At 39.5% G+C, this 10304-nt stretch overlaps 1 protein-coding gene across 1 annotated transcript in view; it reads right to left on the bottom strand.

The window, feature by feature from the left end:
• Positions 1-200: 200 nt before the first annotated feature.
• Positions 201-10304, bottom strand: part of LOC101847006 (probable methylmalonate-semialdehyde dehydrogenase [acylating], mitochondrial) — a 22150-nt gene continuing 12046 nt past the window's right edge. Inside the window, exons 4-13 of the mRNA XM_005111485.3 lie at positions 9808-9969; positions 8865-8943; positions 7989-8143; positions 7519-7666; positions 5767-5831; positions 4863-5109; positions 4177-4358; positions 3214-3393; positions 2436-2534; positions 201-1826 (exon numbers count right to left, since the gene is read on the bottom strand). Of these exons, the coding sequence (XP_005111542.1) occupies positions 1725-1826; positions 2436-2534; positions 3214-3393; positions 4177-4358; positions 4863-5109; positions 5767-5831; positions 7519-7666; positions 7989-8143; positions 8865-8943; positions 9808-9969 (1419 nt within the window). The 3' untranslated portion in view covers positions 201-1724. The remainder of the gene's footprint in view (positions 1827-2435; positions 2535-3213; positions 3394-4176; positions 4359-4862; positions 5110-5766; positions 5832-7518; positions 7667-7988; positions 8144-8864; positions 8944-9807; positions 9970-10304) is intronic.

The raw sequence follows: 10304 nt of genomic DNA, 5'->3' as shown, positions 1-10304 counted from the left end.
TGTTGGCAATCCCAGAGGCCTAGACCAGGAGAAAAGCAGAAAACAAAGCTGAAAGTAAGAACGGATTTGCATGAATTTTACAAGTCATTCGGACTTGAACTGATGAAGAACACAGTGCAAAGAGCATTGTGAATACTATTAATAATAACACTAAGCTAATTTTGCTTTTAAAAAAAAACAAGCCACAACAAACGTCAGTATTCTTTTTCTTTCAGCTATAATATTCCTGTTTATTGGCTTAACAAAAAGGTGACAATCAAATTATAATGATGTTAATAATACTAATAGCAAAACACAACATGTTCATTACCACAAAGATGCTTGCCACACTGTGAAATGAGCAACACTTTGTGCTTAAGTCTAAGGTCAGTTATCAAAACGACAAAGGGCGACCTGCAGCAGGAAAACTACATGGCACGACAGAACATTTTTTACACTATGATTATTATTATATATATATGTATATGTGTGTGTTTGCGTGTGTGTGTTATACGAATGTTTCAAATTTTTTTAACGGGTCACTTTCTTCACTGACAATAACGTACGGGCGGGAGTTGCGGCGCCAAAATCAATCCGTGAACTAAAACATATCCCCCTTTGCAGAGAACCAAGAAATAGACAAAATTACAGTGCCAAGATAAACAATGCCATTTCACGTCCTTAGCAAGACACTAGTCGATCATCTTACAAATATCCCCAATCTGATTTTATTTTCTGAGATTCTTCAAAGTATTTCCACATCAAAACCAAACAAATGAAAGTGGAAAAATCAAGAAAAAGAACCTTGAATTATCCAACTTCCAACTTCAATGAACCGTAATCAGGGCTTGAGCAAAAAGATATTTATTTTAGAATATCATTAATGATCATTTAAATGCTGCGGTGAAATACATCTGTATGTGTGCACTCTTCAAAAACGATCTGAACCCAGACTTGTGACATCAGCTCTCCAACATCCCACTACAAGAAAGTAAAAAAATATAAGTCAAAGTTCGGCTTGTATTCATTAGGCCAACTTGTAAAAAAGTTTGTCTCAATTTTGACTTTGTAAACAAATTCAAAGATCTTGGTAAGGTGTTCTAAGAAAAGAGTCAATCATCATAACAACAAGAAAATCAAGATTTACATTTCTCAAAATTGTTTTAAAAGCAAATACACAAGTAAACTGTAAAAAAAATATGAATGACTCTTCAATGGTTCACAACCATCATGCAAAGAAAGAGAAAGACTGAAATAATTTCAAATTTTATCTAATCGACAAAGATGGGGGAAAATGAATATCACAGTACATTAAATGCATTACACTATTCCACAGTAGACATTTTAACAGTGCACTCATCCAGAGAAAAGAGACATGCAAACCACTTCAACAGTACAATTGTACAAAAGAACAAAATAATCAACAGTTGATTTGAGCTGGAATATCTCAAAAACAAAAGTGAAAGCTGCATCTTTTCACGCTATCTCAATGAACAAAACAATTTAGTACACTAACAGTCTAAGGATACTTAAATTAAATTATCCTTATGACACATCACCTTTACAGAGCAGCAAGATAGGCACATTGTTTCATCAACAAACTAACAAACTACACAACATTGATGCTCCTCCGACAGATCTGTCAGGGGCATCACCCATCACTGGACCCTTGACTCGCAGCTCTCATGACAACGGTCGACCGGGAGGGGTGGGGCGGGGTGGGCTAGGATGGGGTGCCTTCTGGTTTATGACTGTACGGGCATGTTGGTGGCTGGCCGGGTCGACACCGCATCCTCTCCACGCCACATCTGAGTGACCGTCTTGATCTGGGTGTAGAACTGGATGCCCTGAGAAATCAAAAGAACAAATTATGATGATAAAATGTCAATGTATGAAATTTTTTAGTCTTAAATGTATAGACTTTGCAGCACAACCACCCTTGCAATAAACGGAAGCTACTTTTTCGTTTGAGAGACATATACCAATTCTTGTAGGCCACAAGTACAAGGCAGTCATTAAGACATAACCTATTCAACAACTATTCTGCAATACACTCAAAAGGCCCATCTCTTAGTAAGCATTTTATGGCACTTGCAACACAATTAGGTCATATAGGTGCCGAAGAGTAGAGGTGTTAAAAGAGAGTAACAAACAAAAAAAGGAGAAGGAGAGATAAAGTCGATAGATGTTTGATAGGAAAGAAGGATCAAACCACACCCGAGCACCTGCCAAACACCCCATAAAGGCCCATCAGGATTAAATAAATACCCCAGGCCACGTGGAACATTAGGCCTACATCCCAGCAAGAAAACGGAGAAACTAGACACGAAGAAACTAGACAACATATTTTCCCTAAAAGGAAATTGAACGTGAGGCTCTTGCATGAAAGACTAAGATACGTGTATAAGACATTGCGGCACTCACATTGGTGACAACAAACATGAAAGATGCAATACCTGTTTTCCATAGAAATTCTGGTCTCCTCTGAAGGAGCCTCGGGAACCAGTGAAGGAGAACATAGGCAGAGGCACAGGGATGGGCACATTCACTCCTACCTGTTAAAACAATACAATCTCAATTTTAAAACAACACAGCATCAACAAAAATAGAACGCAGTACCAGCCTCAGCACAAGAGTATAAAATATATATACATATACTAGAAATCTTAAAACGTAGAATAAGGGACACATTCTGGTCAAGTACAAATACTTTTTTTTGTTTGAGTTAAGAAAAGAAAATCAACAAAATGTTACTTATTTACTGCCGTGAAAAAAAGCAAGACAGATAGAGGGACAACATAGGGAAAGAGAAAAGAATCTATCAGAGGCACCCTCAAACAAATAGCATAAAGCAACCCCATTAGCCAAAAAACCTTTCTGAGATTGAACTCTACCTTTCCATGCATTTGTCTAATAACTTCTTTCAAACCTCTCATGCAGCTATCCCATATTTTACCATACACAACAAATTCCAGGATAGCGATAAATCTTTATTTCGAGTAAAGAAGAAGCTAGGGTGACACATAAAGCTATAATGATTCCATTACCAACTCTTGTGAATAGGCAGCATACCAGTCATACAAACAATACGGAAAACAACTGTACAAAATATATTCATGTCCTCAAACAAGAAACAATAGGCCTAACTGTTGCACAAATAAGGCGCTGTAGAGAGGCAGCTAGCCCTGCTGTAACAAATGTGAAATTTTATCCTATTTATTATTTAAAATTCACCTGTCCCACATCACACTCCATGGTGTACTTGCGAGCTGTTGCCCCATTTGTAGTGAAAATAGCTGTTCCGTTTCCGTAAGGGTTGGAGTTTACAACTTCGATGGCATCATCCAAGGTCTCGACTTCCATGCTTACAAGCACTGGCCCAAAGATCTCCTCTGTGTAGCATTTCATGGATGGCTGTGCAAAGATGGCAGGGAAAGGGAGAGGAAAATAAAAATCCAATTTACCTCAACATTTCAAAGAGATGTGTACAATATTTCATTATTGAACAACTAACAATTGGGATTTTTGTCACATTAAAAAGGACCAAAAAAAAAAAAAAAAGAAAGACTTGGCAAAGTTGTTTGAAACAAATCCATGCAAATACAAAGCATACAAAAAGTGGTTGGCATTATATCAGTGAACACAGAGCTCAGAGCAGCAATGTGGCTGAAATAATGGAAATGATTTCATCAGACGCACAAGCAGAGACAACACTCTTAAAATGTACACTTCATTCTTTCTACAGCCACACCATGGAAAATTTGCAAATCTTATCTTTCAGAACCTTTAAAAGCACTAGCACATTTCTACAATAAGATCAAATTGCCCTTATAAATATTGTAAAATGCTTAAGTAAAGTTAGGTCTTCAAGTATGCAAAAAAACATTAGTTTCTGACATTTTAACAATCCTTTCAAATGTTTCCTGACAACGATACACAAACATAGCTCTCTTGTAAAGCTAAACGGGGAGCCGGGGAGGGTGGGGGGGGGGGGGGGGGAGAAAGACCTTGGGACCTTTCACATACTCATGTGTGGGGGGGGAGAGAGAGAGAGAGAGAGAGAGAGAGAGAGAGAGAGAGAGAGAGAGAGAGAGAGAGAGAGAGAGAGAGAGAGAGAGAGAGAGGGAGGGAGGGAGGGAGGGAGAGAGAGAGGGAGAGAGAGAGGGAGAGAGAGATCAAATGAGCAACACAACTTACATCAACTTGATGCAGGATGGTGGGTCCGACAAAGTTTCCATTTTCATAACCTTTGACCTGAATGTCACGGCCATCAAGGAGGATTTCCGCGCCGGCATCGATTCCAGACTGGACCAGGTCGCAGACTCTCTTCTTTGATTCCGGTGAAATCACAGGTCCAAGATCGGCATCGGGCTCAGTACCTGAGTAAACAATAAAAATGACAGTTTCATCTACTTCAACAGGCAAAGGAAAAGTTGCTTCCTAAAAAGTTCAGAATGCTTCGGGTTTGTCAAATAAATCCGTTGGGGTAATATTTAATTATAAAGCACACGCAACCCACTTTCCAACAGAGATATGCCCTACAGTAATGCAGTCTATTATCATCATTATTAGAAGAATTATTATCATCATAACTGTTGTTGTTGTTATTATTACCTTTTGGAGTTCTAACTAAATACGAAAAGAAGTAAAATATCTAATATTATGTAAAGCACACACAGCCTGCTTTCCAACAGAATCATGCTTTACAAAGATGCAGTCTATTATTAACATCATCATTATTGGAAGCATTATCATCATCATAACTGTTGTTGTTATAATTATTACCGTTTGTGGTTCTAAGTAAATATGAAATTAAGTAAAATATAAAACAGCACTGGTGAAAAAATATCATCCAAGAAAAAAAGTTCACTGAAGTAACCAACCTGCGCTGACTTTAAGTTTCCGTGCCCGCTCCACCAGCTCAGGGATCCACTCCCTCGCCTCGCCAACAAAGATGGCTGTGGAGAGAGCCATGCACCGCTGTCCAGCCGCACCAAAGGCAGCACCAATCAGGCTGGTCAAGGTGCTCTCCTTGTTGGCGTCCGGCATAATCACACCGTGGTTCTTGGCACCCATGTTGGACTGGACACGCTTGCCACTCTTGGAGCCACGTTCATAAATGTACTGACCCTGTCAGGAAAAAAATGGCAAAATGCTTTTTGTTATAGTAAGTGTTTTACAGCACTTGCAACACAATTAAGTTGTATAAGTACCGAAGATTAGAGGTGTTACAAGAGAGTAACAAACACAAAAAAAAAGGAAAAGGAGAGATAAGGATGATAGCTGTTTGACAGGAAAGAAGGAGCAAATCACACCAGAGCACCTGGTAACCATCCACAAATTATGGCAAAATGCAATGGAACTTTTCTGCTTGTAAAAGGAACATAATCCCAATCACTACCAAATCAAGCGGAAAGTATGAAAGCTTCATTAGTCAGCTGGGGTGTATCCTCATACAGAGTAAAATCTTGGCTTCATACCAAGACACAATATTATTTTTAACATGTCAAAACAACAAAACGGCAGCCACAGTATACAAGAGCAGCAACAGAGACTTATTTACAAGGAAGAGAGAGAGGGCTTGTAGATCCCTTTATAACTTGTTTCAAATCTTAATAAGTTACATAAATTTCACTCCTAATACTTCTTAGATTTTCAAAACTACATTTAGAAAACCGAACCCCTAATTACATGATACACTCCAATGTTTCACTTTTCTTCATGTTTGCACCAGGGCAGTGAAAAGCTAAGTTTTTCCATTCAAACCAAGCTAATCTAAATACTTACAGCTTGATCTGAGCCCACAAAAGATATAGCTTTAATGTCAGGGTTGTCGCAGATGAAGTTCACAGCTGTTGAACAGAAATAGAAGATTGATACAGAGTAGATGTTTTACACCACAATCAACATAATGGGGGCTCTCGTGGCCTAGAGGTTAAGGTGTTGGCCTCTCATTCAAAGGTCCCGGGTTCGAATCCGGGTAGCGACCGAAAAATTTTCTTCTCTAAAATTGTCTCCTTTCACCTCCTTTCCTGCTCTCTAGCAATGTTCTGTTGTCTGCTTTCATTTCCACTGTCTGCCCCCACCCCCTCACCTCCTTTGCCCCCTCCTCTGGGCTCCTGACTCTTTCTGCAGCCTTTCTACTACTACTCCTTGGCTCCTCCTAACTTTTGTCTTTCTGCCACACCCCTGATCTTCTGGTAGGAAAGATCTACACCTAGCCTTCTCGGAGAAGGGCGAAAAATCTCGGAGGGCCCGTGAGCAAGTTGCGCACGTTAAAGATCCCTTGGTGGTCTAAAAATCGATAAGAGTAGGCTTCGGCCACCACCCGGGCAAAATTCAAAATTTCCTACCAACTGAAAACATTAGGTGTGTCCCGCGCGCTCATATGACCTTATGCAGTTGCGAGCACCGTAAAACACTTTACAAAAAGAAAAAAGAATCAACATAATTCCTATCATTCAAGAAGAAGGCTTCTTCGACAGTCTGTCGGGGTTCACCTGGGCAAAGTGTGGTACAACATCCCAGCAAGAGACAGAAACACTGTAATACAGTTAAAAGGCCACCTGTCCCAAGACAATCACCTGTACAAAACAATCCCCCCCCCCCCCAGAGACAAAGCAAAATAGACATACACAAAGATTTACAGCACTTGCACCACACTTAGGTCATACAAGTGCCAAAGAAGTGTTAAAATAGAGTAACTAACACAAAAAAGAGGGAGGAGAGATATGGACAATAATTTTTTTGATAGGAAAGAAGGAGCAAACCACACTAGAACACCCATTAACTATCCACCATCTGCCAGTGATGCTCTCCAACCTCCCATGCCTCAAAGTGTAAAGGCATAGGTAGGTAGGAAGGTACTTCATTCCGTGTTTAAGGCCATTGGCCTACATCACATAATGCATACAATTGTACCGTTACGAGAGAATTCCCTGAAAATAGCATAAATTGTACACCACACATATCAAAATTTCAAAAATATTTTCTTTAGTTTTAGTTTTAGTACAAGTTTTACGGTGCTCGCAACTCCACGAGGTCATATGAGCGCCAAGGGGTGGGTGTTAACAGAGAAGTCCTTTCAGGGAATCAGACTTACTCTGCTCACCTCTCTATCTTCAACAGCACAAAGTCTGCTTCGACTATCAAGGCACCCCGGAAATAGAGGGTCACAAGAGTGTGACAAACATACAAAAGAAGTAGAGGAAAATGACAATAGTAAGGATTAGGAAAGAAAAAGCAGCAGTTCCCTGTTGTAGTTCAGGCACAGTTATGAGCATGACATTGTTAGATCAGCCTATTTACAATTCTACTGTGCATTAGAACGAGAAATGTCCCCCAGTTGTAAATGGCCTAAAGACACTTCAGTCAGTGGCACCGCCCTGGGGGGTAAAAAATATTTTGTGATGTTAAAAGTTTGCACAGTAAAATAGTATAGGTGGTACACATCCTTGTTTATTTGGGTTGAACATTGCAAATATTTATAACTGGGGCACAGAAACTGAAGCTTAAAAAAAAAAGGCAGAAAGGACTTACAGTCGTGTGTTCCGTGGATCACGTTGACTACACCGGGCGGCATACCAGCTTCCTTGCACAACTCCATAAGGATCATGGTCGCACCTGGGTCGCGCTCTGACGGCTTCATCACTGATGTGTTGCCAGTCACAGCAGCCATCGGGAACATCTAGAGGACGACGGACAAGCAGCAGAACGCAGAGTAAACAACTGTGTTAGCATGTTAACCGTACTATGTTTTCAGACATGGATATTTTGAGCACCTGTGAGTGTATGTTGCAGCACTATATCTTCAGACATATTTTGAGCACAGCACAACAGATATTTTAAACGGAGCACTATGTTTTTAGACTGTTTGAACAGAGTGCTGTGTTCTCGGACAGTAATTCTATAATGAATTTTTTTAAGGCAAAAAAACGCTCAAACATGCTGTGAAATAAGAAAGCATTTACATTTCAACAAAAAAAAAACCTGAGAAAAGAGAGACGTACCCATAGAGGAATCATGGCTGGGAAGTTGAAGGGTGTGATGCCCGCGGTCACGCCCAGAGGCATCCTGAAGGTGAAGGTGTCCATGTCCTTGGCAATGCCTGGCATCGACTCCCCCAACTGGAGAGACGTGATGCTGCAACAATGCTCCACAACCTCTGCAACAGGATAAAATTATTTGTTGACAGCACACAATCGTTTCTGTGAGAATTTTACTGAAGAACGTTGATTAAAGGAACAAAAATGTGTAAATTTACAGTTCAAAGGACACTCAAACTCTGAAAGTCACTAAACTTACGCTGCCATTTTCTCGCTTACCTGACACCAGGCGACCCCCACCGCTTTCATTCACATGTATCTCTACTTATATTACGGATACAAAGGTATTCTTCACCGAAAGCGAGACAAATGGACATGCTTTAAGATTATACCAATAACTCCATATGTCCGTGAAGAGCCCAACCATAACACCACAGACACCAATTTTCAAATATCCCTCAAGATCAAACAGTAGATTCCTAAGCTGAATTGTTCATCCAACTATCTAGATCAATGCCAAAACAGACATGAGGCCTCAAAGCCTGTGAAGCATTCACGGGTTATTGTTCACTTATTTTCACAATTGCGAATATTCCTAACAATGTAGCTGCTTTTACCTCTGATAACTATTGTTTGTTCAACACAATAAAAGTCATCTAGAGCAGGAAAACAGAAAGATAAACAGACAGAAACAATAGAGAGAAAGAAAAGAATGAGGAACCTATCAGTGGCACCCTCCAACCACAGGCTGCACTAACAATGGTAGAACATTGTGTTAATGAGAAAAATATAACACATAATAAAAATAACCAGAGCAAATGAGTGACAAAAAAAACTTACGCAGTCCCCTCAAAACGTCTCCCTCAGCATCAACCAAGGTTTTCCCTTGTTCTAATGTGATATTTGCTGCAAGACGTTTCTGAAACAAGAGAAGTCATTAGTTTTTATGTGAAGGGCTGTGTGACAACATGGGTTATGTCGAATACTTGAACTTATTGAACTTTTACTTTTGATCCCTTAGACATTTAGCTGTATCATCAATCTATACTGTTACAAATATTGTGTTACAAAACATACTGTAACCAATGATTTTATACCACTTCATTTCAGTTTTTTCTGTAACAGTACACAACATGTGAAGATGATGATCAATGTTTTCTATATTTTTCACATTTCGGACATAACGCATTATATTATAAAGTCCTTCATGCCCAGACATTAACATAACGAAGACTTTCATCGAGTCTTTATTTTTCTCATCACTATTTCTGCATTTAACTCATAATGGTATACTACAAAGTACATCTTTGCAACAGAATTTTTAAAATGGGTACAATGATTGAGCAAATTTGTTTTTACTAAAAACAATAGTTTAAATGTGTCAAATTGTTAAAGAATTATTTAAAATGCAGGTGACATACAGTATCATTATTACAGTGTGTCTTTCTACTTCCAATTATATAAATACAGAACTGTCGTCAACCTGTAGTCTGCATTCTGTCAAGATGAAAAAAAAAATTTCTTCTCCAGCTGCAATCACAACAGCTTCAGCTGATCTAAATTTAAATAAAAATTTGTGATGCTCTGTGAAGAGTGGAACACAATAGAGGCCAGCATCGGTGCGTATGGGCAAGATTTTCAGTGCTGGTGTGATAAAGTGTTCTATGTTAAGTTGAAGAATTATTGTATGTAAGTATGCCATTGTAAGCCACACTTCCCAAAAAGGATCGATAAAAGTGCAGTTTTATTCATTAATACTTTCTTTACGTCTAAACACAGGTACCATGTTTTTCTTGATGAGGTCCTGCAGTCTGAACATGATCTGCTGGCGGGTGAGGACGGTAGTGTTGGACCAGGCTGGGAAGGCTGCCTTGGCTGCTGCGACTGCAGCCTCCATTTCTGACCGCGTGCTTTGAGGGACCCTTGTGACCACTTCATTTGTGGCCTGGCAGAAATGAAAATCAATTTACGAGGTATTTTTAGTTGACGACTTGACATACAATGGCAGACAACTGTCAAAATTGTCTTTCCGTTATCCCCATTGCGGTGCAATATGTTTTCTTTCTCCTTTGCAACGCTTTAGAAGGGTTTTACAATGTATTAAAAAATGTATGCTTGGCCCTCTGTTCTAAAGCATGCACTATTCCTTGTGGAGCCCTCCATTTTTTGTTTATCGCTCTTTTCGTAGTTTCTTTTTCTCAATAATTCTCAAAGACCTTTTTTTTAAATCCCTCCACCTTTTCTATCGCTTCTCTCCTTTCGGAGTTTCTCTCCTCTCCC

Source organism: Aplysia californica, unplaced genomic scaffold (genome assembly GCF_000002075.1).
Source record: "Aplysia californica isolate F4 #8 unplaced genomic scaffold, AplCal3.0 scaffold01065, whole genome shotgun sequence".
Taxonomy (NCBI): domain Eukaryota; kingdom Metazoa; phylum Mollusca; class Gastropoda; order Aplysiida; family Aplysiidae; genus Aplysia; species Aplysia californica.
Note: the sequence above shows the minus strand (reverse complement) of the source record. Positions and strands in the feature narration are given on the sequence as shown.